Source organism: Lithobates pipiens, unplaced genomic scaffold (genome assembly GCF_037356315.1).
Source record: "Lithobates pipiens isolate NorthernLeopardFrog02 unplaced genomic scaffold, aLitPip1_a1.2 Scaffold_18, whole genome shotgun sequence".
NCBI classification, from domain to species: domain Eukaryota; kingdom Metazoa; phylum Chordata; class Amphibia; order Anura; family Ranidae; genus Lithobates; species Lithobates pipiens.
In genome coordinates this window covers 597546843-597574242 of record NW_027507758.1, presented here as the reverse complement: position 1 = coordinate 597574242, position 27400 = coordinate 597546843, and the positions used below count along the sequence as shown (strand labels likewise).

The 27400-nt window shown below is 46.4% G+C and overlaps 1 protein-coding gene across 1 annotated transcript in view; it reads left to right on the top strand.

Annotated features, from left to right (window-relative positions):
• SCARA5 (scavenger receptor class A member 5) overlaps positions 1-27400 on the top strand; it is a 437144-nt gene that overhangs the window by 374797 nt on the left and 34947 nt on the right. Inside the window, exon 8 of the mRNA XM_077489221.1 lies at positions 25262-25456. Coding sequence (XP_077345347.1) covers positions 25262-25456 — 195 coding nt within the window. The remainder of the gene's footprint in view (positions 1-25261; positions 25457-27400) is intronic.

Genomic DNA, 27400 nt, shown 5'->3' with positions numbered 1-27400 from the left:
GACCCCCCAGCTGGGCTTATTGAAACTTTACAGATGTGAGTACACATATTTTATATTTTATAGATCTTCATAAAACCTATTTTTTTTTATATTTAAACTCCTACACTTATTTGGATCTCTCCTGTGTGATTTTTTTTTTCCTCTTTTCTTACTTTTCTCCCGAATATATATGAAAATTTTCTGCAAGTCCCTCAAAAACTGTTGTTGCCTGGTTCATGGCTAAGTCATCATGGTAAGACATTATCTGTATTGTAACTTGGAGGTAGGTATAAGTTAGGTTAAGACTTGCAGTCTACTACTCACTGAGCTGACTCCTGCCTATGGGAAGTTTTCACTGTTTCATCAGTCCAGCTATTTAAGCTGATCTTCGGAACATTGGCTTCATAAACTTATGTTTCATGGGGTCAATGGTCAGACTTGTATACTTATCGTTAAAATCTTGCTGAAGGGTTTATTAGGTCCCTTGTTGGCACTTTTACTACTGATGAGTAAACTGTTGTGCACAATTCAACCGTAGCACCTGTACACTACTATTTCAAGACTCATTAGTGCTAATCTGGCGTCACTGAACACAAGACAGTTTTATAGGTCCCGATGAGATCCCAAAACTAAGCTACTTTTACGAGCTGTTGGCGATCTTTAAGAAAAATTGGCAGTACAATTTGTTCATCCAATAGGATGTTGTTTTTACTAATAGGGTGTTGTCCTTTAGGCTTAACCATGACAATACTGAAGGATATGTGTTATACATTAAAGGTACACACTGGTCTTAATTGAATAAGAAGCCTTGAGATTCATATGGGCAGCATACCTGCTCAGTATTTCATCCTGACTCTGCTGTAGTCCATGGTCCCTTTTGGTAGAGATCTGAGAACCCATGCTTGTGATCCGGGGGGGGGGGGGGGGAGTTAGAGAGACAACAAATGCCTGCTGCATGTTATTATCCAGTAGTGGCTGGTGCTCAATTTTTTTTTGGGGGGGGGGGGCGCTAACATACTGAAAAATACTGAAACACCCCCCCCCCCATCAATTGCAGCCTCACTCTGCCCATCAAATGCAGCCATTGTGCCCATCAAATGCAACCACTGTGCCCATCAAATGTAACCACTGTGCCCATCAAATGCAGCTACTGTGCCCATCAAATGCAGCCACTGTGCCCATCATATGCAGTTATTGTGCCCATCAAATGCAGCCACTTGTGCCCATCAAATGCAGCCACTTGCCCCCACAAATGTAGCCACTTGTGCCCAGTATATGCAGCCATTTGCCCCCACAAATGTAGCCACTTGTGCCCAGTATATGCAGCCACTTGTGCCCATCAAGTGCAGCCTGGCGCAGCCCCCGGTTCAGCTGTCACTTCACTAACCCCACCTCCTTGGCCAGTCTGACAGCACTTGCCACTCCTGTAGCAGGGCTCTGCTCCACTCCTGGAGTGACGGGGCTCTCCTCCTCCTCTTCTGTAGTGGCGGAAAAATTTGAGCACCAGCCACTACTGGATAATAACATGCAGCAGGCATGTTATTATCCAGTAGTGGCTGGTGCTCAAATTTTTTTTTGGGGGAGCGGGGGGGCGTGCTAACATACTGAAAAATACTGAAACACCCCCCCCCCCCATCAATTGCAGCCTCACTCTGCCCATCAAATGCAGCCATTGTGCCCATCAAATGCAGCCACTGTGCCCATCAAATGCAGCCACTGTGCCCATCAAATGCAGCCACTTGTGCCCATCAAATGCAGCCACTTGTGCCCATCAAATGCAGCCACTTGCCCCCACAAATGTAGCCACTTGTGCCCAGTATATGCAGCCACTTGTGTCCATCAAATGCAGCCTGGAGCGTCCCCCGGTTCAGCTGCCACTTCACTAACCCCCCCTCCTTGGCCAGTCTGACAGCACTTACCGCTCCTGTAGCAGGGCTCTGCTCCTCTCCTGGAGTGACGGGGCTCTCCTCCTCCTCTTCTGTAGTGGCGGAAAGCCACAGCTGCGGCTCCTGGGTTTGCTCGGCTCCTCAGGCTTCTTCCACCTTGTCTCCTCTTCTGCCAAAGCGTTAGGCATCCAATAGCATCGCCAAATGCTTTGGCCAATCGGGAGACAGGTCTCACTTGGGGCGGCGCTGATAACAACTATAGACAGTGGCTAAAGGTCGCACTTGTGGAGAGAAGGGCCCTTGGCTCAAAGGTAAGGCCCCCAGGACCGATGGAAAGGGCTGTGGGACCGATGAAAAGGGGGGGGGGCTTCATGGTTTCTTGCACCGGGGGCCCTGAAGGTTCTAATTATGCCTCTACCTATAGATATGGCCAAAATGAGTTCAGGGCTTTGCATTGAAGAGTACTATTAATGCTACATCATACAAAGACATTGAAGAAAATTGTGCTCTTCCAACCTTGTGGTAACAGTTTGGTGGAGGCAATTTTCTGTTCCAGCATGACTGGGCCCCCGTGTACAAAGCCAGGTCCACAAAGACATGGTTTGAGCATTTTGTTGTGGAGGAACTTGACTGGCTTGCACAGAGCCCTGACTTCATCCCTACTGAACATCTTTGGGATGAATGGGAATGCTAATTGTGATCCAGGTCTTCTCCTCTAACATTAGTACCTGATCTCAACCCCAACTGAACACCTTTGGGATAAATTGGAATGCCGAATGTGAGTCAGGTTTTCTCATCCAATATCAGTTCTTGACCTCAAAAAGGGGCACACATTCCCACAGACGCCCTCCAAAATATTGTAAAGAGTTCTCCTAGAAGACTGGAGGCTCTTATGTCCACCAAGAGGAGGCAAATGATGACTGGGTTTTAGAATAGGTAGTCCCACAAGATCATATAGGTGTGATGGTCAGGTGTCCTCAAACGTTTGGCCTCATAGTGTATCCTGTGTTGGAACTTCCTCAGCAGAGTTTGTCCATAACTGATGTCGACATAACGATTCCTGTTTCTCCAGTTACTGGCCCCCGTCCAGACTCAACACAGCTCCAGCATGTGTAATGTAGACTCTGAAGCCAAGTAACATTCCACATAACACTATTCAACCGACACAGCATGAAAATAAAATCAAAATATACTACACCACACCACTATCCTACATATCATAAACATTATTTTATAGTTTGTGATAAAATAAGTAAATTAATTTTGAAATGCATTGCTTTTACAATTTCCTCTATCTTTATTCTTTGTTTTTTGTTCTTCACTCCTTTCCCTTAAACTTCTACCCTACATCCATCAACTGTTTTAAACATCCAACTATTAAAATGCTTAGACCAAATCATTATTGTTAATATAACTATTATTATTTTCAATAAAATCGAACAAGATTTATTTAGCACAAACAGCGTGTGTAGAGCTTTACAATATAAATTGAGAAACTACAGTTAAAATACAATTCAATACAAGAATGTTAGGAGGGCCCTGCTTGTGAGATCTTGCAATCAGCGGGGAATGCAAATGTGTGTAGGATGAGCTGGTAAGCATGTGCAGTTAGCTAGTTTGCCACTAGGTGGCTCTGTCCCAAAATAGTGTGGTAATAGGGAATTTTGTAATTGGGTGTTAGGTCCTCTTTTAGATAAAGCTTCCTGTAATGGTGTAATGTGGAGTTAGTACCCATATAAATGAGGGGAGGAGATTAGAGATTTGGAGAATGGGAGTCAAACACTCCACAGCCATGTGGATGTAGTCAGCTACTGCCAAGGGCCCTTAAAGGGAATGAACTCTAGGTGAGGTAGTTCATCACCCAGAAGAATCCGCTGTAATCACTCTGACTCAAATTATGGTGGACTGTGAGCAAGATACAAAAGGCTAAGTGAGCACTAGTATACCTGGTAGTGAGATTAACATCTGAGGGCATGGTCGGCTGGGTAAAGCTATGGAGAGGGCCATAGAAAGAGAGAGACTGGTATACTACAGAAAACGCCTTGTTAATCTTGGCTGACAGAACAGGATGCCTCACCTTTTTAATCTTTTGAATAGAGCAGAATGCTAAAGTCTAGTATACAGGCAGGGGCGAACTGACCATTGGGCCACTCGGGCACTGCTCAAGGGCCCTGTGCCACTAGGGGGCCCCAACAGGGTTGCCAGCCTCAGTAAAACCAGTGAAAGTATGTAAAAATCTGTTGTTTTTTTTTACATCTGTCTATGAAATGTCCCTTACCAACATCCTTTTGGTCTAAAAATCCTTAGATTATAGCTACCCTACCTCTCCAGTACCTTCTCAGCCAATAGAAACATGTCTGTGTATACTGTGTGATTGTATACTGTGTGGCCCCATAATGTCTGATTGCCTGGGGGCCCCATAATCTAAACACTGTGGTGCTTTCATGAAGAAGTACAGGTGGAAGATGGCTTACAAGTGATGCGCTGATATTCTGCTAATAAAGGTTAATGGCCAATGATGTCCTGGGCATACCTATGGTAAGGAATGGGCATAATATGGTGAAGGCTTGTAACTACCAGCAGTAGGTCACTGTCCTATCTGAGAAGAAGTGGGGTGGGGACTTCAGAAGTGTCCTTACAATACAACGGAGAAAGTACAAGATTAGTTGTTAGACAGAGGCAGGATAGGCTTCCCTGAAGAGATTTGTCTTTAAGGATTGCCTAAAGATGGTCAGAGTAGGAGATAGCTGGAGAGATTGAGTTTGAGAATTCCAGAGGATGGGAGAGGCTCTGGAGAAGTCCAGGAGGAGAGCATGTGAGGAGATAAATAGGGAGATAGAGTGCAGGAGGTCTTTGGAGGAGTGGAGAGGACAGTTTAGGGATACTTTGAGATGACTTTGTTGATATACATGGTATGACAATTTAATTCCCAGAATGCCTACGACATAGCACTATGGTGGTGAAGCACACAGCCATTTGCACTTGAGTGTGTTCTGACTTGCCACTCAGCTGGGTCCAGGGCTGGATTAACGTAGGGGCTATTGGAGCTGCAGCCCCAGGCCCCTACCTTAATATAGGCCCAGCCACCCAAAAAGAACACACTGCTCATGAAAAGCAATGGGCCAACAGAGTTCTTCGCTGACGGGCCCTGCATTCCGCATGCACTGCCTGGGCAGGGTGATGGGATTGATAATGGGCGCCGCATGAGCAGTCCTAATGGAAGCCTGGGGCACGCCAGTGCAGGGCTCTTGCAGAATTCTGGGGCTTCCATAGTGTTAGGCCTGCTCGGCTGCACTCTTTTTCACCTCAGAGTGCACGCCAATGCACAGCCCTTACGGCAACCTGGCAAGTCAAATGCCAAGCTGGCAAGTCAAATGCCAAGCTTCCCTAAGTTGGCATGCGCCCTTTGGAGTTTGAGTGCATCCCAACACAGGCCTCTTCGAAACACAGAAGGGTGCCCAGTAAAGGGTCCATCAAATTCCTCAGCACCAAGCACATGATGCTCTTAATCCAGCCCTGCCTGGGTCATAGGCCAGTTTACTCTGTCTTTATGAAGTAGTAGAAGAAATAACATGTGTGTGTGTGTGTGTTGCACCATTGGAGGAAAATGGGTGACATGTATCTGGAGCAGCAGATTAACATCAAATTTTATGCAAGAAATGGAAAAAGTGAAACTTTAGCTCTGTTAAAATGGATTTATGGTGAACAATCCATGAAGAAATCAAGTGTTTTTGAAAGGCTTAGGCAGTTTAAGGAGGGGCAGAAATATGTCCACAACGCGGGCAGCCAAGAACAGATCTAAATCTGACCAGAGTATGAATTCTCATATGCTCACGCTGTTTTTTTTGATCACACGGAAATAGTTCACTACGAGTTCATAGAACTTAGTACAACGGTCAACTGGCCTTGTTACGTGAACATTCTGAAAAGGCTATGGGACTCTGGCCTGACAAGTGAATTCTCCAATGCTCATGCACAAACCTTTTGTTTTATAGTCGCACCTTGCAGCTTGGGGCAGAGTTGTGGATAGCTTTGTATGTTGTTAATAATTTGAATTTTATCGGTTGGGCGAGCAGTGGAGGGATAGGTGGAGAAAGGTGGAGGTCGTGGAATGGTTGGTAAGGTAGATGAGTCTGGCAGCAGAATTCATAATAGACTGAAGGGGGTATAACGGTGTAGAGGTAAGCCAACAAGGAGGAAGTTGCAATAGTCAAGGCAGGAGATAATAAGCGAGTGAATTGGTAGCTTAGTAATGCTATTGGCTAAGAAGGGACGTATTTTGAAAATGTTACAGAGGCGAAGACTGAACTAAATCATCTGCACATGTATGGTCAGCAATCAGCGTACCTTGTGTGCGTAAAGTAAATATCCATAGGAAAGACAGCAAAGCGAAGACTCAAGATGCATTTGAAATGTCACCTTGATGAATCCTCTGCAGGCTAATAATTGCCGGCTAATAATTGCCCAGATGGGTAGCACTTCATTTGTCAGAGCGTAATGTCAGGAACCAGCAACGCACATGTGTCCCGTTCTTGCTATGACCACATACAGCTGGAATGTACACAGTATGGAAGATGTGTTCTCTAGGCCAATTAGATCAGTTCAGATCATATCACAATCACTAGAGAAAAACTTCCATTTATCACAATATGCAATCTTTTAAAACATTTTTTTAGATATCTACAGTGCTTTGATAAAGTATTCACAACCCTTGAAATTTTCCACATTTTATCATGTTACTACCAAAAACTTAAATGTATTTTATTGAGATTTTATGTGATAGACCAACACAAAGTGGCACATAATTGTGAAGTGGGTGGAAAATAATAAATGGTTTTCAATTTTTTTTTTTTTACAAATAAATATGTGAAAAGTGTGGCGTGCATTTGTATTCAGCCCCCTTTACTCTGATACCCCTAACTAAAATCTAGTGGAATCAATTGCCTTCAGAAGTCACCCAATTAGTAAACAGAGGCCACCGGTGTATAATTTAATCTCAGTATAAATGCAGCTTTTCGGTGAAGCCCTCAGAGGTTTGTTAGTGAACCTTAGTGAACAAACAGCATCATGAAGGCCAAGGAGCACACCAGATAAGTCAGGGATAAAGTTGTGGAGAAGTTTAAAGCAGGGTTAGGTTATAAAAAAAATATATCCCAAGCTTTGAACATCTCACGGAGCACTGTCCAATCCATCATCCAAGAATGGAAAGCGTATGGCACAACTGCAAACCTACCAAGACATGGCCGTCCACCTAAACTGAAAAGCAGGGCAAGGAGAGCATTAATCAGAGAAGCAGCCAAGAGGCCCATGGTAACTCTGGAGGAGCTGCAGAGATCCACAGCTCAGGTGGGGGAATCTGTCCACAGGACAACTATTAGTTGAGCTCACCACAAATCTGACCTTTATGTAAGAGTGGCAAGAAGAAAGACATTGTTGAAGGCAAGATTTTGCACAGAGCAGCCCGGATCCTCCTCTTCTTGTGTCCCTCTGCTCTTGGCCTCTCCCTCCTCCCAAGTGTTCCCACAGCAAGAAGCTTGTTATGGGGGCACCTGAGCTGAGTCGCTGCTCTGTGTGTCCATTCAGGGAACTGCAGCTCGGCCCCGTCCCCTCTCCTCATTTGCTCACTGACTTTTATTGACAGCAGCTGGCGCCATTGGCGCCTGCTATGTGTCTCAGCCAATCAGGAGGGAGAGTCCCGGACAGCCGAGTCTCTCATGCAACATCACTGGATCAAGATGGGGCTCAAGTAAGTATTGGGGGACTGCTTCACACAGATGTTTTTTTTTTTTTTTACCTTAATACATAGAATGCATTAAGATAAAAAAAAAAAACTTCTGCCTTTAGAACCACTTTAATGAGTGTTGTATGTGCAATTACTAGTTAAAGTAATGCAGTGCCGAATAGCAAAAAATGCCCTGGTTATGAAGGGGGTAAAATCTTCCAGTGGTAAATTGATTAATGAATACAGAGCTGCAAAAGTGTGTACCTTTTTATATCTTCCTGCAGTTCAGCATTCACTTGCACACGTGTACCCCAGCCAATACTGAAATAGTTTGAGTGTTGTTGGACTTAGAAGGGCTGGAAGCATGCTATGAACACAATATGCAGTAAGCAGAATAATGATCTAGGAAGAAGGTAATTTGCGTCTCGCAGGTCACATGCACTTGGCTGAACATCTGTGTGAGTGGTGTAATAACCAGATAGTGATACACAACGGGGGGGACCAGGAAGAAAACTCAGTCACTGATTGGACGATGAACTGCGCTCACAGATGTTCCGCATTATGGGATAAAGGTCAATGAGGCGACCTCTCACTCACCAGCTGCACGCCGCCATGTGTCCTTTTTCTCAGCAGGCCGAGTTCTATATACACAGGCTCAGCTCTCCGCACAGCTGGACACAGAGGCTGGGTTGCAGGCTGATTTTACTGTTTGCTGCTATTATCATTCTTCTTTAGAGTCTGAATGGTTGTGTACACAAATATTGTTAGCCAAAATCCATGATGCATAATGAGTGAGTGAGATGGAGCGTGGCGGATCTTCCATCCAAAATCAATCAAATCGAAATTTCCTTGTTTTAAAAATGATTTTTATGGTCTTCTGTCTTGCACAGTTGTACCGGCTCCATTCCTGTACTGACATTACCGACTCAGATGCACACTGTGAGCTTTGTGCATTAGAAGCTGCAGCAAGTCTGGTAGAACCCGTCTTTTTTTCTGGAGGGCTGTCCGCAATCATCTAGACCTTCCTCCCAATCCTGGCTGTCCCTGGTCTGCCCCTGTTCCTTTATTGGTATTCAGTTTGTTTAACTGCTACCTGTCCGGGCCATTGTAAACTGACACCTGAACAGGAGCCCTATTGTTTTGTGTGGATGTTATATGACGTCCTCCCCAGAACGCACCTCGCCCTCTAGCACGATCTGTCACCCGCTGTGTACACCAGATACAGCGGATGAGTGATCAGTGAACCAGCCTGCTGCCAGTGCCATGCGATCGCTGTGACCAGTCACAGAAGATCACGTGACAATTGTAAACAAGGAATGGCTTTGATTTATGCCATTCATTGTGTACTATTGTGTTGATCTCTGTGATTGGTCACAGTGATCACATGGTACAGAAAGGACCAATCACAGCCTATCTGTACTATGTGATTAGCTGTGTCCAATCACAGTTATACACACTGAATGAATCTATTTCATTCAGTAAAAATACTTATAACAGTCACTGCTATAAGCAATCATAGTGTGCAAAAAAACTAAAATCCTGATCATCTCCCTAGAGTTGTACGGTGTTACTATGGTAAACAGAGAAATATAGAATACTAGGTTGCTATGGTAACTAATACTATGGTTACTATGGTAACCAATAAATTTAGAAATGATTGTTCCCTTTTTATAGAGTTCTGTGCTGATTGTCAACACAGAGCTCTGGGCTGTGATTTGACATCAGCCAATAAGCAGGTCCTGGCAATAAATCTTTGGATCATGGATCTGTGTCAAATCACAGGGGAGTAGGCAGGTGGGGGCATGCCTGAAACACGGAAACAGGTAGCGACGTACAGGTATATCGTGGTACCTGTAGGAGCCACCCCGTTGCATTATATGTACTGTGGCAGGTCGGTAAGTGGTTAATGCAGATCCCTCTGGTTCAGTTTTGAGTCCTTAAAAGTCTTCATCCTTTTATTCTAAGTCCTAATTAATATGGAGTGTTTGTTGCCTGTTAAAGCGGTAGTAAACCCTCACATTTTTTGTTTATTTTTTTAAACCTGCAAAGCAAAAGGCATAATGAGCTAGTATGCACCGCATACTAGCTCATTATGAAATACTTACCTTAGAACGAGGCCCCGACATCTGGCCCGATACACGCCGAGGGAGCTGACATGCTCCCTCAGCGTTTCTTCCGTGTATCGCGGCTCCGGCGCTGTGAGTGGCTGGAGCCGCGATATCGTCACTCCTGCGCATGCGCGCGGGAGATTTCAGTCCGGCCGGTTGGCCGCTGCCGGATTTTCATGGCGAGAACCCCCTTGTGCGCATGCGCTGCTGCAGTCAGCGGCGCATACCGAGGGGAATATCTCCTAAACCGTACAGGTTTAGGAGATTTTTTTTTTACCTACAGGTAAGCCTTATTATAGGCTTTCCTGTAGCTAAAAGTTAAAAAATTGAGCATACAACCACTTTAAGTGTTGATTGTTTTTATGGTTGGATTGTGAACTATTCAAATCTTGTTTGACTCACTAGACTACTAGATATCCTACCGGGCAATACATACTCAAATATTTTATATGCATTAGGATTTATAATGTGGTCGTGAGTCATCATAGGTCAACGCGTTTATCTCAGTCCGCTTCCTCAGAATGCATGTGAATGCAGCAGTAATGACTAGAGGTTAAAAAAAATAAATGAAAAAAGACATATGAAATATAGATATATAATACAAAAATCATATACTAACACATTTACATTGTATCCCTGTGTAGCGGATGACATTTGGGATCAAATGTCACACGCCTTGTACATTTAGTTTTTTACCTCAGGACAATAAAGGTCCTGAGGGTTAATTATTGTAGGTAGGCCTAACACCAGTCTGGCCATGCTATGTTTAAAAGTTCTGCCTGGTCATGTGAACGGTGAGGTGCACATGACAGGCCAGAACCGAGTCTGGTTGGATGTTTTGGTATCGGCCTTCCCGGAGCCAATCAGCAGGAGGGCCAGGGCACGCTGAGGAGTCTGGGAGGGGGTACTTATATAGGTGTGGGTTACGTGTTTGAGGTTCCGGAGTTGTTCACGAGACCCGTGTGGTCTGGTTCCAGAACCGGGGTAGCCCCGTGTTCAACACCCCGCAACATGTTCCTGTCAGTGGTCCCTGATAGACCTGCCTGGTCTGGGGTAGGGATCCATCTGTTCCCGAGTCTCGGACCCGACTGGTCCGAGGCGCAGTAACTGAGGGAGGATTCAGGGTGTCTGGGTGTGCTCTCAGCTTGGAGGGACACCGCAGCTCGTGGAAGTGACCGGGGGAGGACACTTCGGAGGAGGGCCGACAAGTGGTATCCTGAGAAGTGCCTGGTTACTGAGTTGAGAAGGACATTGACGAATTCACAATTTTCATTACCATAAAGGAAGCAGGAAACGTTCCAGGTACAGTTGGGAAAAGGTTCCTGTATACCCTCGGTTGATTGTTCAAGTTTTTGAGTCAATGTGCTGACTGCCATGATCTCTGGCTAGAGATCTTTTCAGCCTTGAAGTACCCAGCTGTGAGTGGCTACTCTCTGGGTGGAAATAGAGACTTTGCTAAACCTGCAGTTCAAGGTACCTGAGTTCTTCACCCATGCCCTCTGTTCCCAAAGAGACTGTGTTTGTGAAAGTTCTACTGCAAAATATACCTTTTTGAAAGGACTTTATCTGTGTCAGTGTACAAGTTGTTGGGTATCAACCCTGGGAACCCCTAGATGGAGCAGGCCCGAGAGAAGGTAACCGGTAAGCCCATTAAGTCAAGGCCACCCTGCAACGAGTTATGGCCTCTACACCTCAATAGATAGAGCATCCATTTAATGTGTGTGCAGGTAGTAGACCAGGCGGAAGGTAGGTGGCAAAAAGACTTGTCCTAATAATATAGCAATATAGCCAGATCATAATAGAAAAATTCACACAACTATCACAAACAAAATATAACCTGAAGCCATGTATATATACCTGCCAGAAAATTTACTGGAAAAAGGGAGACAAACCGTCTGCCTGATCCAACTCCTGTAACTGTCAGTTTTGCTGGATAGCTTGGTTTTGTATGTATAGGTGAGGAAAAAAATGATAACGACCTGTGAAAAAAAGAATATTCTCATACTAAATACTGTCATTAGAGGTATTAACTCAACTCCAGGCTCTGGCAAGCAAGATTCTGCACACCAAACTGGTCAAACCAAGTCTTTTTGGAGTTAACTTTGTACACAAGGGTACAGTCATGCTGGAAGAGAAAATAACTTTTCCCAAACTGTTACCACAAGGTCGGAAGTGCACAATTGTCTACAATGTTTGTGGACATTTGTGCCCGTTCAGATAAAAGAGCATGTGTGAGGTCAGGTACTGATGGTAAATGAGAATACCTTGCTCGGAATGGAGGTTGAGATCAGGGCTCTGTGTAGAAAACTTGAGTTTCTCCAAACCAAACTGGTCAAACCATGTCTTTATGGAGCTGGCTTTGTGCAGAGGGTCACAGCCATGCTGAAACAGAAAAGATCCTTCACCAAACTGTTACCACAAAGGTTGTAAGCATACAATTGTTTAAAAGGTCTGTGGGAATTTGTGCCCATTCCACTAAAGGGGTATTAGTAAGGTCAGGTGCTGATGTTAAATGAGAAGACTTGTTTCGGTATAGGGGTTGAGGTCAGGGATCTGTGCAGGCCACATGAGTTCATCCACACCAAACTGGACAAACCATGTCTTTATGGTTTGTTGGTAAACAGAGGAGCAAATGGTGGAGCACTATTGTCTACAATGTATTTTTTATGCATTCTTTATTCCAAAATTACTACATTGAGTACAATACATCACCATACAAGGAACCTCTGTTGTTTCAGAGGTAGTCCTTCTTTGACATATATTGTATAGGATAGGCAGTACAGAGTACATTAAACATATACATGGAGTTGAGCTCCCCTGAAAACAATGTTAGAAAGGGTGGTGGTTAGTGATGGACGAACTTCCGACGGGACGTTTCGCGAACGCGAAACGCGAACGGACACAAACGTTCGCGAAAATGACCGTTCGCCGCGGGCTCCATTGACTTCAATGGGAGGCGAATTTCGCAAACCTTTAGGTCGAATTTGCGGCCACGGGGTAATTATTAGGGGGTAGCACGTAGTCCCACCACCTGGACAATAGCATAATACATGTATGAGGTGAATTTGGGATCGATAACTACAAGCATTTTTTTTTTATTTGGGAAATTGTTCTGACAATTCAGGACTATGGAGCTAATGAAGGCAATGGAGGAGAGGGAAGGTCAGGGACCAGGGTAGGCAAACAAGAGGGTGCAGGAGATACAGAGCACTGACAGCAGCACCGTAATACAGAGCACTGACATCAGCACCGTGACATACAGCGCTGACAGCAGCTCCGTGACATACAGCGCTGACAGCAGCTCCGTGACATACAGCGCTGACAGCAGCTCCGTGACATACAGCGCTGACAGCAGCTCCGTGACATACAGCGCTGACAGCAGCTCCGTGACATACAGCGCTGACAGCAGCACCGTGACATACAGCGCTGACAGCAGCTCCGTGACATACAGCGCTGACAGCAGCTCCGTGACATACAGCGCTGACAGCAGCTCCGTGACATACAGCACTGACAGCAGCTCCGTGACATACAGCGCTGACAGCAGCTCCGTGACATACAGCGCTGACAGCAGCACCGTGACATACAGCGCTGACAGCAGCTCCGTGACATACAGCGCTGACAGCAGCTCCGTGACATACAGCGCTGACAGCAGCTCCGTGACATACAGCGCTGACAGCAGCTCCGTGACATACAGCGCTGACAGCAGCTCCGTGACATACAGCGCTGACAGCAGCTCCGTGACATACAGCGCTGACAGCAGCTCCGTGACATACAGCGCTGACAGCAGCTCCGTGACATACAGCGCTGACAGCAGCTCCGTGACATACAGCGCTGACAGCAGCTCCGTGACATACAGCGCTGACAGCAGCACCGTAAGCAGCCCCAGGAGGAAGTCAGCACAGCACAGGGATGGTGTGATCCCCTCATAATAAGAACCCCCAGGAGGAAGTCAGCACAGCACAGGGATGGTGGGAGCCCCTCATAATAAGAACACCCAGGAGGAAGTCAGCACAGCACAGGGATGGTGGGAACCCCTCATAATAAGCAGCCCCAGTAGAAATATGACACCGCTCAACCTCTTCAAAGAGGAGGGTAGGGGCATATAGTACGGTGTGCTTTTTTGGGTCAGGGAAGTGAGCCAAATGAATTAAGAAGGTCTGTGTGCTTGATTCCAAAAATTGTTTATAGACATATACATGGTCTACTGATCACATGTGTTGAATTCCTCCGAGATCCATGCCTCATTCATTTTTAGAAATGTGAGGTAGTTAACACTGTGGTGAGCTAGGCGAGTACGCTTATCGGTCACAATCCCCCCTGCTGCGCTGAACGTCCTTTCGGACAGGACACTGGATGAGGGGCAAGCCAACAGTTCGATTGCAAATTGGGCAAGCTCTGGCCAGAGGTCAAGCCTGCCCACCCAGTAGTCTAGGGGTTCATCACTCCTCAGAGCGTCCACATCGGCCGTTAACCCAATGTAGTCGGACACCTGACGGTCTAGGCGTTCCCTGATGCTGGATCCGGATGACACCTGTCGATGGGTCGGCTGAAAGAATGACCTCATATCCGAAGTCACCAACACATCTTCAAACCGGCCTCTTCTTGCAGGCGCTGTTGGATTGGTACCCGCAAATCCTTCTCTGGGAGTGGGAATTGCTCCTCTGCCAGCGCACGCAAAAGCAGAATGCAGCATTTCTCGAAGCAAGGCCTGGAAGTGCTGCATTCTGACAGCCCTCTGCGACGGCGGTAACATTTCCGCCATTTTGTGTTTGTACCGGGGGTCTAAGTACGTTGCCACCCAGTACTGGTCCTTGACCCTCATGCTTTTTATACGGGGGTCCCTATTAAAACACTGGAGCATGAAGGCCCCCATTTGCACTAAAGTGGAAGCGGTGTGGTGGCCTGGCTCCTGCTCATCATCCAGGATAATGTCGTCCTCTTCATTCTCCTCTCCCCATCCTCGCACAACAGGGATCCCAGAAAGGTTTAAAGCATGCTCTTCTTGCTCCTGCTCATCCGCCCCGGCACCATCCTCCTCTGACTCCTCATCAGACTCCTGTTGTTGACTTGTCTCAGATAGAGTAGCCCCCCCTGGGAATTCATCCAGCATTGCGACTTCCTCATCTTCCCGCTCCTGCTCCTCCACAGCCTGATCAATGACACGACGCAATGCACGCTCCAGAAAGAAGGCATAAGGTACCATGTCACTGATGGCGCCATGGCTGCGACTGACCAGTTTGGTGATCTCCTCAAATGGCCGCAGAAGTCTGCATGTGTCGCGCATGAGCAGCCACTGGCGCGGTGAAAAAAAACCCAGCTCCCCAGAACCGTTTCTTTCGCAGAGTTCATACAGGTAGACGTTAACTGCACGTTTCTGCTGGAGCAGCCTATCAAGCATATAGAAGGTTGAGTTCCATCGCGTCGGGCAATCGCAAATAAGACGTCTGACCGGCAGATGGTGTCGCCGCTGAATGTCAGCAAGGCGAGCCATGGCCGTGTAAGATCTTCTGAAATGGGCCGAGATTTTCCTTGCCTGCCGCAAGATGTCCTGGACCCCAGGGTATTTGACAAGGAATCGCTGCACGACCAAGTTTAAGACGTGTGCCATGCACGGCACGTGCGTGATTTTGCCCTGTTTCAATGCGCTAAGCAGATTGGCACCGTTGTCACACACCACTTTACCAACTGTCAAATTGAGCGGTGTTAGCCACTCATCTGCCTGTGAACGCAAAGCTGAAAGGAGTGCCGGGCCAGTGTGGCTCTTTGCTTCCAGGCACAACAGACGCAGCACGGCATGGCAACGTCTCACCTGGCATGTGGAATAGGTTCTGGGGAGCTTGGGCGGTGCAGTGGAAGAGACGCTAGCAGCGGAAAAGGAGGAGGCAGCTGAGGAGGAGAGGGAGGAGGATGGAGTAGGAGGAGGAGAAGAAGAGTCAGGCCTGCATGCAATCCGTGGCGGTAAAACCAAATCTACACGGGTGCCACGGGTTACATGCTTGACGGCCGTCAGAAGGTTCACCCAGTGGGCAGTAAAACTGATATACCTTCCCTGCCCGTGTTTGCTAGACCACGTGTCTGTGGTCAGATGTATCTTGGCACCGACACTGTGTGCCAGAGATACATTCACTTGCCGCTGAACATGGCCATATAGCTCTGGGATGCCCTTCTCTGAGAAATACTTCCTTCCTGGGACCTTCCATTGTGGTGTTCCAATGGCCACAAATTTGCGAAAGGCCTCCGAGTCCACCAGTTTATATGGCAGTAGTTGGCGGGCTATGAGTTCTGACAAGCCAGCCGCCAACCGTTGGGCAAGAGGGTTATCCGGCGTCATCATTTTTTTACGCTCAAACATTAGGCCCACGGAAGCCTGCCTTTTTGCAGAAAAATGTGAGCTTGGCGTGATGGAAGGTGGAGTGGAGGACAATTGTGAGGAGAGAGGAGAAGGAGAAGTAGAAGACGAGGCTGGACGGTGAGAGCCTGCAGTGTGGCTTTGTGTGTTCCGTTGCTCCCACTGGGCTCGGTGATGGCTGCTCATGTGCCTTCTTAAGGCGGTCGTCCCTAGGTGAGTATTGGGCTTACCGCGACTAACGCGTTGACTGCAAAGATTGCAGATGGCAACGCTATTGTCAGCAGCGGACACGTTAAAAAAAGCCCACACTGCGGAGCCATGTGCCGGTGTCCTGGGAGCGCCAGATGTGACCGTACATGGTCGATGACTCGCTCCTGATACATTTGCAGTCTGCTTTGTCCCTGCTGTGCAATGTAAGTCATTGCTGCTTCTCCTCCCTATCTGCTGGTCCATATCTCCCTCTGAACTCCCCTCCTCTTCCTCTCTTGTGGGCACCCACGTGACATCACTAGACACGTCATCATCAACGTCACCTTCCCCACCGCTATAAGTAGAGTAGGCAGCAACACCGGGGACCAACCTCCTCCTTGGGCTGATCTGGGTACTGGCGTCAGACTGCTGAGTAGCGCTTGTTGCTACCTCCTCTTCCTGATCCAATACCAAGAGTGGCTGCGCATCAGAAATGTCCTCTTGATATGGATCGGAAAATAATTCCAGTGACTCAAGCGGAAGGTATGTGGTGGTGGTGGTGGTGGTCGTGTTGTTGGTGGTAGTGTCTTTGGGGGTGCACATAGCAGAGAGTGAAGAAGAGGGTGCAGATCGAGAGGATGAGGAGGGTGCAGAAGAGTAAGGCTGAGCGAGCCACTCAACCAAGTCTGGTGCATCCTTTAAAGTAATTGAACGCACCTTCTGCAACTTCCCACTTTGGCTCAAGCCTGTTGCTCCTGCCCTACCCCTACCACCCCTGCGGAAGGGCCTGCCTCTTCCTCTGCATGTCATTTTTTAAATGACCCTGTGACAAAACTCTTAGTCCCTATACCGCTGAAGGACTGCTGCAGTATAGGTGAGCGGTCAGCAGTGGTGCACGTCAACCCTATCTATTGTGGACCTATAGCGGTCCTTACAGAACAGCAGACTGTACCGCACTCAAGCCTATGTACCGTAGCACCCTATACCAAGTTACCAGTCCTTATAAGAACTTTTGTGGACCAAGCAGGTTGTGTATTAGTGTTTAGCAGACTGTACGTCAGTCCCTATACCGCTGAAGGACTGCTGCAGTATAGGGCAGCGGTCAGCAGTGGTGCACGTCAACCCTATCTATTGTGGACCGATAGCGGTCCTTACAGAACAGCAGACTGTACCGCACTCAAGCCTATGTACCGTAGCACCCTATACCAAGTTACCAGTCCTTATAAGAACTTTTGTGGACCAAGCAGGTTGTGTGTTAGTGTTTAGCAGACTGTGCGTCAGTCCCTATACCGCTGAAGGACTGCTGCAGTATAGGGCAGCGGTCAGCAGTAGTGCACGGCAACCCTATGTATTGTGGACCGATAGCGGTCCTTACAGAACAGCAGACTGTAACGCACTCAGGCCTATGTACCGTAGCACCCTATACCAAGTTACCAGTCCTTATAAGAACTTTTGTGGACCAAGCAGGTTGTGTGTTAGTGATTAGCAGACTGTACGTCAGTCCCTATACCAATGAAGGACTGCTGCAGTATAGGGCAGCGGTCAGCAGTAGTGCACGGCAACCCTATGTATTGTGGACCGATAGCGGTCCTTACAGAACAGCAGACTGTAACGCACTCAGGCCTATGTACCGTAGCACCCTATACCAAGTTACCAGTCCTTATAAAAACTTTTGTGGACCAAGCAGGTTGTGTGTTAGTGTTTAGCAGACTGTGCGTCAGTCCCTATACCGCTGAAGGACTGCTGCAGTATAGGGCAGCGGTCAGCAGTGGTGCACGTCAACCCTATCTATTGTGGACCGATAGCGGTCCTTACAGAACAGCAGACTGTACCGCACTCAAGCCTATGTACCGTAGCACCCTATACCAAGTTACCAGTCCTTATAAGAACTTTTGTGGAACAAGCAGGTTGTGTGTTAGTGATTAGCAGACTGTACGTCAGTCCCTATACCAATGAAGGACTGCTGCAGTATAGGGCAGCGGTCAGCAGTAGTGCACGGCAACCCTATGTATTGTGGACCGATAGCGGTCCTTACAGAACAGCAGACTGTACTGCACTCAGGCCTATGTACCGTAGCACCCTATACCAAGTTACCAGTCCTTATAAAAACTTTTGTGGACCAAGCAGGTTGTGTGTTAGTGTTTAGCAGACTGTGCGTCAGTCCCTATACCGCTGAAGGACTGCTGCAGTATAGGGCAGCGGTCAGCAGTAGTGCACGGCAACCCTATGTATTGTGGACCGATAGCGGTCCTTACAGAACAGCAGACTGTACTGCACTCAGGCCTATGTACCGTAGCACCCTATACCAAGTTACCAGTCCTTATAAGAACTTTTGTGGACCAAGCAGGTTGTGTGTTAGTGATTAGCAGACTGTACGTCAGTCCCTATACCAATGAAGGACTGCTGCAGTATAGGGCAGCGGTCAGCAGTAGTGCACGGCAACCCTATGTATTGTGGACCGATAGCGGTCCTTACAGAACAGCAGACTGTAACGCACTCAGGCCTATGTACCGTAGCACCCTATACCAAGTTACCAGTCCTTATAAGAACTTTTGTGGAACAAGCAGGTTGTGTGTTAGTGATTAGCAGACTGTACGTCAGTCCCTATACCAATGAAGGACTGCTGCAGTATAGGGCAGCGGTCAGCAGTAGTGCACGGCAACCCTATGTATTGTGGACCGATAGCGGTCCTTACAGAACAGCAGACTGTAACGCACTCAGGCCTATGTACCGTAGCACCCTATACCAAGTTACCAGTCCTTATAAGAACTTTTGTGGACCAAGCAGGTTGTGTGTTAGTGATTAGCAGACTGTACGTCAGTCCCTATACCAATGAAGGACTGCTGCAGTATAGGGCAGCGGTCAGCAGTAGTGCACGGCAACCCTATGTATTGTGGACCGATAGCGGTCCTTACAGAACAGCAGACTGTACTGCACTCAGGCCTATGTACCGTAGCACCCTATACCAAGTTACCAGTCCTTATAAAAACTTTTGTGGACCAAGCAGGTTGTGTGTTAGTGTTTAGCAGACTGTGCGTCAGTCCCTATACCGCTGAAGGACTGCTGCAGTATAGGGCAGCGGTCAGCAGTAGTGCACGGCAACCCTATGTATTGTGGACCGATAGCGGTCCTTACAGAACAGCAGACTGTAACGCACTCAGGCCTATGTACCGTAGCACCCTATACCAAGTTACCAGTCCTTATAAGAACTTTTGTGGACCAAGCAGGTTGTGTGTTAGTGATTAGCAGACTGTACGTCAGTCCCTATACCAATGAAGGACTGCTGCAGTATAGGGCAGCGGTCAGCAGTAGTGCACGGCAACCCTATGTATTGTGGACCGATAGCGGTCCTTACAGAACAGCAGACTGTAACGCACTCAGGCCTATGTACCGTAGCACCCTATACCAAGTTACCAGTCCTTATAAAAACTTTTGTGGACCAAGCAGGTTGTGTGTTAGTGTTTAGCAGACTGTGCGTCAGTCCCTATACCGCTGAAGGACTGCTGCAGTATAGGGCAGCGGTCAGCAGTGGTGCACGTCAACCCTATCTATTGTGGACCGATAGCGGTCCTTACAGAACAGCAGACTGTACCGCACTCAAGCCTATGTACCGTAGCACCCTATACCAAGTTACCAGTCCTTATAAGAACTTTTGTGGAACAAGCAGGTTGTGTGTTAGTGATTAGCAGACTGTACGTCAGTCCCTATACCAATGAAGGACTGCTGCAGTATAGGGCAGCGGTCAGCAGTAGTGCACGGCAACCCTATGTATTGTGGACCGATAGCGGTCCTTACAGAACAGCAGACTGTACTGCACTCAGGCCTATGTACCGTAGCACCCTATACCAAGTTACCAGTCCTTATAAAAACTTTTGTGGACCAAGCAGGTTGTGTGTTAGTGTTTAGCAGACTGTGCGTCAGTCCCTATACCGCTGAAGGACTGCTGCAGTATAGGGCAGCGGTCAGCAGTAGTGCACGGCAACCCTATGTATTGTGGACCGATAGCGGTCCTTACAGAACAGCAGACTGTACTGCACTCAGGCCTATGTACCGTAGCACCCTATACCAAGTTACCAGTCCTTATAAGAACTTTTGTGGACCAAGCAGGTTGTGTGTTAGTGATTAGCAGACTGTACGTCAGTCCCTATACCAATGAAGGACTGCTGCAGTATAGGGCAGCGGTCAGCAGTAGTGCACGGCAACCCTATGTATTGTGGACCGATAGCGGTCCTTACAGAACAGCAGACTGTAACGCACTCAGGCCTATGTACCGTAGCACCCTATACCAAGTTACCAGTCCTTATAAGAACTTTTGTGGAACAAGCAGGTTGTGTGTTAGTGATTAGCAGACTGTACGTCAGTCCCTATACCAATGAAGGACTGCTGCAGTATAGGGCAGCGGTCAGCAGTAGTGCACGGCAACCCTATGTATTGTGGACCGATAGCGGTCCTTACAGAACAGCAGACTGTAACGCACTCAGGCCTATGTACCGTAGCACCCTATACCAAGTTACCAGTCCTTATAAGAACTTTTGTGGACCAAGCAGGTTGTGTGTTAGTGATTAGCAGACTGTACGTCAGTCCCTATACCAATGAAGGACTGCTGCAGTATAGGGCAGCGGTCAGCAGTAGTGCACGGCAACCCTATGTATTGTGGACCGATAGCGGTCCTTACAGAACAGCAGACTGTACTGCACTCAGGCCTATGTACCGTAGCACCCTATACCAAGTTACCAGTCCTTATAAAAACTTTTGTGGACCAAGCAGGTTGTGTGTTAGTGTTTAGCAGACTGTGCGTCAGTCCCTATACCGCTGAAGGACTGCTGCAGTATAGGGCAGCGGTCAGCAGTAGTGCACGGCAACCCTATGTATTGTGGACCGATAGCGGTCCTTACAGAACAGCAGACTGTAACGCACTCAGGCCTATGTACCGTAGCACCCTATACCAAGTTACCAGTCCTTATAAGAACTTTTGTGGACCAAGCAGGTTGTGTGTTAGTGATTAGCAGACTGTACGTCAGTCCCTATACCAATGAAGGACTGCTGCAGTATAGGGCAGCGGTCAGCAGTAGTGCACGGCAACCCTATGTATTGTGGACCGATAGCGGTCCTTACAGAACAGCAGACTGTACCGCACCCAAGCCTATGTACCGTAGCACCCTAGACAGACCAAGTTACCAGTCCTGATAAAGAGCTTTGTGGAACAAGTGAGTTGTGAATGATTAGCAGACTGCAGCAGAAGGGCAGCAGTCAAGTATAATATTCTTTCTATATTTGGAAGAAAGAATATTATACGTGTACAAGCCTATTACCGTACCACTGATACCAGTCCTGAAAAGAACCTTTGTGGAACTAATAGTAACAGCAAGTCTTTAAAATTATCCTCACTGCCTGACACACTGCTTCCTGCCTGTCCCTATACAAATTGGCAAAAAAGAGTAGGCTGGAACGATTAGCTGGAACAGCTCTTTTGTGGACCTGATAGTAACAGCTAATGATGATGATGATGATGATGATGAAGAAAGACTAATCTGGCTGAGCTGTCCCTAAAATAGCAGCATACAGCGCTCTGTCCCTTTATCTAAACTGACAAAAGAAACTCAGGCTGCTGACCTAACACCTATACCAGTCCTGAAAAGAACTTTTGTGTACCAAATAGCTAGCGTTTTCTCTGTCCCTACTCCACACAGGATCCTTTCCCTACAGTGACAGAAGAAAGAATGTAAAATGGCCACCGGATCGGGTGTATTTATAGGTTAGGGGGAATGTCCAAGTGTCCATGAGCTGTCATGTCTCAATTGGTTGTCCTGTAACACATGATAAACGTGTCACGAAAGGTTAAAGTTCTTGTATACATTAAACACGTAAGTCCGCCGGGGCGAACGACGGAAAAAGGCGTTCGAACCCGCGGACGGCGAAAGTCGGAAATTCGCCGCGAAACGACCGCCGGGCGAACCGTTCGGCCATCACTAGTGGTGGTCAATGTGTGGGTTGGTTTTCAGATTTTTAGGTGGTGGAAAGAAGGGTTGAGAAGGCTTATAGGTATACAGTGCTTGTTGGTGGGTGGGAAAAGAAAGAGGGTACAATTGGGGTTGTGTAGGGTGGTAGGTTAGGAAAGAGGGGGTATTGGGGGGGATCCTCCATCCCTCCAATTCTCCTGCCTGCCTAAATCTGTCTTCATGCTGAGGGTAATGACTTAAGGAGAAGGACCAAGACATAGAAGGCTTCATAATCAGATGTAGTGGTAAAGTTTGTCCAGTAAAACCATGTAACCCGTCTAAATGGGTGTCTAAAATATCTTTGTGTGCTATAGAATTAATAGTACCCTTCAATGGAAACGTCTGAACTCAATCATCTGGAAGGGTGTCCACATATACAGTAGAAGCATTTGGACATTTATCCTAACTCACCCTCTGGTGACACAGAACTGGCCTTGGGGGATGGTTGTATTTTCCACTACTCTGGATCCACATAGATATCGAATCTGAGAAAAACTAAAAGCAGACATTCAAATATAAATTCAGCTTCTTCTCCTCTGCTCCCCACAACTTCCCTTTGTCACTATTGGAGATAATTTTTTTTTCTTTAGCAAATGCATTTTTTCAACTTTGGCCCTCTACTTCTGAATTCCTAGTTTACTAGGAGAAGATGATGTATTTTGACCCCCCACATCTCGATTCCTCACCTAAATGAGGATGGCATTAATTGGCCACCCACAACATCCTGAGCTATATCTGCACATGAGTTGGATCACAGGACTGCCATCAAGGGGCCAGTTGTGCAATCAAGGAAAAGACAATTGACTCCCAATTCAAGATGGTGGCCCTGTACAGGAGATTTATAGCAGAAGAGTAGTGGGTGAGAATAGAACAACACAGGATTTGTTGGGCTTGTGATTATGTTTATGCTGCATAAAGGAGCATCAGAGTGGCAAATGAAAAGTAAAATTATTGGGCATTGGTTAAGTTCCTCTTGAACTTGTTGGGACTTTGTTCGTTTTTTTTTTTTTTTGTCATTCAGGCTATGTAAGCTGTGTCCCAAGAGTAGTACGTTTTTAAAAAAAATCTAAGAGTTTAATTATCCAATCAGTGAGTTGCATGCCAAAATTGCCCCAAATCACTCCAATCACATATTTGTTTATGAATAGGAATCACAAGCAATCTTATAATTATGTTCACTGTATCCATTACATGGTACAGAGCCTCCGGCATTAGTCATGAGCTCATTTAAAAGCAATGGTTAAACTTTTTCTAGCCTTTCCCATGTTTTCTATGCATTCTTCATTTTCTCACATATAATTAAAGTGTACCTGTCATGCTAAAAAATATAGGTATGCCCATTGCTGCTCTAAAGAAACTCAAAATGTCCTTATTAGCATCTTTGTGAATCAAAATATTAAGGAGAAGTATCACCCTTTTTTTTATGTGTTTTGTTCCCCAAACTTCAAGTAGAACTATAGGCAAAACGTTTTTTTCATTTTGGATAGTGTAAAGCAGTGGTCATCAACCTTGTCCTCAGGACCCACTAACAGGTCAGGTGTGCAAGATAAGTGAAATACATCACAGGTGATATCATTTGCTGCTCAGTGATTGCAGTATTCTAGTCTGCCTCTCCCCAAGGTAATACATAAAACCTGGCCTGTTAGTGGGCCCTGAGGACAGGGTTGATGACCATTGCAGTAAGGAATGGTTATAACCCCAGTAAGGATTATTTTTTTGCCATCTTTGCCCCATTGTGGAGATTTACCTTCACTTCCTGTCCCATAGTCAAACAGGAAATGAGAGGAAATCCCTGCAAATTAAGGGAATTCCATGGAGTCCCTTAGGTCACCAGAACCATTAGAAGATTTCCCCTCTATTACTTTTCTGGGGGCAACCCACAATTTGGGATTTTCTTTTACTTTCACTTTGGATGATAATGGTAAACAGGACAAATAGAGAGGGTGAATCTCCCTAATTGGGGCACAGACCATGATAAACACGGATGTGTGCTTATCCATCTTCCCTCTATCAAAAACTAAAAGCTTTGCCTTTATACTTTCATGTAGTACTTTTCCCCATCTTCCTAGGTGTTGTCTTTGAGGTTGGATAAGGCCACCCCCATTCCCACCACGGCCATCTAGCAATACAGCGATCAATGATACAGCTGCTTTGACAGGCAGCACTTTTCTCCATCTCCAAGCACTTGCTCTCTTGCCTGGAACATACTAGCTGCCAAAACCCTCTCCCTCTATATTCCTCATTAGACGCTTGTCTTGATCAAGTCCTTAGAGACAGAGAAACGTGCTATCTATCAAAGCAGCTGCCTCTTTCCTTGCTGCATTGTCAGCCATGTGGGGAGGAGGGGCATCCTGTCCATCCTTTAGGCCATCTAGTCTAAAGCTGAACATAGATGGGCCCATTTTTTATGCTCAACCAGCAGAATCCTGCCCACTGAGCTATTGTATTCTGACAGTGGGGAGACTCCCCCAGTGTAAGAATACACTGATCAGCATTGCGGGCTATACCCCCCTTGTCCCCTTAGAAAAAAAACACATTAATTAAAAATCAAAGTGAGACGACTTCTTCAATATACCATTGCAAATGTTTTGTTATGTCTGTTCAATAACTGTCTTCAGATCTTGTGTGCCGAAACCTTTCTGCGTTCTCTTATTTTGATGATTATTTTCAATTACATAGTTGTCAGCTATATATGAGGACTATAATATTATGGATAAGATAAGACTGGGAGGTGTTCTGTATCCCCATTCTCGGGTGACATTGGTGCTCCCCTACAGATACAATACAGTCAGTGTGTGTTGTTACTCGAGACAAAACGTGTGTTGCTGGCAGGATCACCAGGTGAAATTTAAAGGAAAAAAGCTGAAAAAAGTAAATGAATGAGGCCTCCACATCTAAAGTTTGGCAAGCTGCAATAAATTACATTTAGTATGGTAAACTTGATAGGTCATGCTGCAAAATCATTGAATTATGTCACATTTGTGTCACAATGTTCCATATTTGACACATGTCACCATGCTGTCTTGCAGGATCAGCAGAAGAAGGTGTGGTACGGCTTGTGAATGGCTCTGGTCCTCATGAAGGTCGGGTGGAAGTGTATCATGAAAAGCGTTGGGGAACAGTCTGTGATGACGGCTGGGATAAGAAGGACGGGGATGTGGTTTGCCGAATGTTGGGGTACAAAGGAGCAGAAGAGGTCTATAGGACGGCCAGGTTTGGACAAGGTAAGGTCCTGCATTGGAATCCAGCACAAACCAGAGAGGGACAGGAGTGAACAGTATCTGCCATCTAAACTCATTGGCAGCGATGAGCAAATTGATTTGCAAATCAATTATTTAGTTGATCCATATTGTTTTAAAATGACCAGATAGGAGGTGTCAAATCTATGTAAAATCATATAATTCTGTGACCTGGATCCCAAAATGGTGTGAATGTTAGCAGATCTGTATGCAAATGTTCAGGTGAATAAATATCATTACCCAATAGGCCACCTTTGGGTACATTAATGAGATTTTGCCAAACGGATAGAGAAAAACGTCCTAAATGTCCCAATGTACAGGAGACAATTCGATTTTGTAGACCAGGGTTCTCCAAACCTTTCCAAACAAGGAGCTAGTTTACTGACCTTCAAATATTAGCGGGGCAAGTCTGTGGCCATTGGGAGTAGAAAATGCCCCAGCATCGGTGGGAGTAAACAATGCCATAGACTTGGTGGTCAGTGGGAGTATAAAAATGACATCATAGTTTCCTGTCTCTGGTGTCAGTGGAAGGAATAGTGCCCCATAATTGGTGTCAGTAGGAGAATTAGTTCCCTGACCCTGTCTCTGGTGTCAGTAAAAGGAATAGTGCCTCATAATTGATATCAGTGGGAGAACTAGTTCCCTGTCTCTGGTGTCAGTGAGAGTAATAGTGCCCCATAATTGGTGTCAGTGGGAGAACTAGTTCCCTTTCTCCGATGGAGCTCCATAATTGGTATCAGTAGGAGAACTAGTTCCCTATCCACGATGTCAGTGGAAGGAATAGTGCCCCATAATTGGTGTCAGAGGGTGGAATAGTGCCTCATAATTGATATCAGTGGGAGAACTAGTTCCCTGTCTCTGGTGTCAGTGGGAGGAATAGTGCCCCATACTTGGTGTCAGTAGGAGAACTAATTCCCTGTCTCTGGTGTCAGTGAGAGTAATAGTGCCCCATAATTGGTGTCAGTGGGAGAACTAGTTCCCTTTCTCCGATGGAGCTCCATAATTGGTGTCAGTAGGAGAATTAGTTCCCTATCCACAATGTCAGTGGAAGGAATAGTGCCCCATAATTGGTGTCAGTGGGTGGAATAGTGCCCCATCATTGGTGTCAGTAGGAGAACTAATTCCCTGTCTCTGGTGTCAGTGGGAGGAATAGTGTCCCATAATTGGTGTCAGTGGGAGAACTAGTTCCCTTTCTCTGATAGAGCTCCATAATTGGTGTCAGTAGGAGAACTAGTTCCCTATCCACGATGTCAGTGGAAGGAATAGTGCCCCATAATTGGTGTCAGTGGGTGGAATAGTGCCCCATACTTGGTGTCGGTAGGAGAACTAATTCCCTGTCTCTGGTGTCAGTGGGAGGAATAGTGCCCCATAATTGATGTCAGTGGGAGAACTAGTTTGCTGTTTTCAGTGTTAGTGGGAGGAATAGTACCTCATCATTGGTGTTAGTAGAAGGAATTGTGCCTCGTATCAGTGGAACGAATTGTGCCCTACGGGCTGGATAAAGGTAAGCAAAGGGCCACATCCAACCCACAGGCCAAATTTTGGAGACGCCTGTTTTAGACTCATAAATTTGCAAATATGTCAGAATATTGCCTAGATATGAGTAAATGATGGGATTAAAGACATTGTTTGGGCGTGGGACAAAATATCTCATTTTAGACTAGAAAAAGGATGATGTTAGAAGATGAGTATTGTAACTCTTTCAGACAATTTTCTTTGTGAGACATCTGTGAAGGTTCTCCTGCTATCCTGGTCATGGTAAATCTTCACGTAGTTACTCGCATTCAACTGGACTTGTTCTGTAATGCTGAAGACATTTCACTGCTGATTCAAGAACATTACAGGGTTGTAAAAGTTTGTGAAACCACCATGTTCTAATTTCATAATCCAATCCCATGGTGGCATGATGTCTGGGGCGGGTGTTGCTAG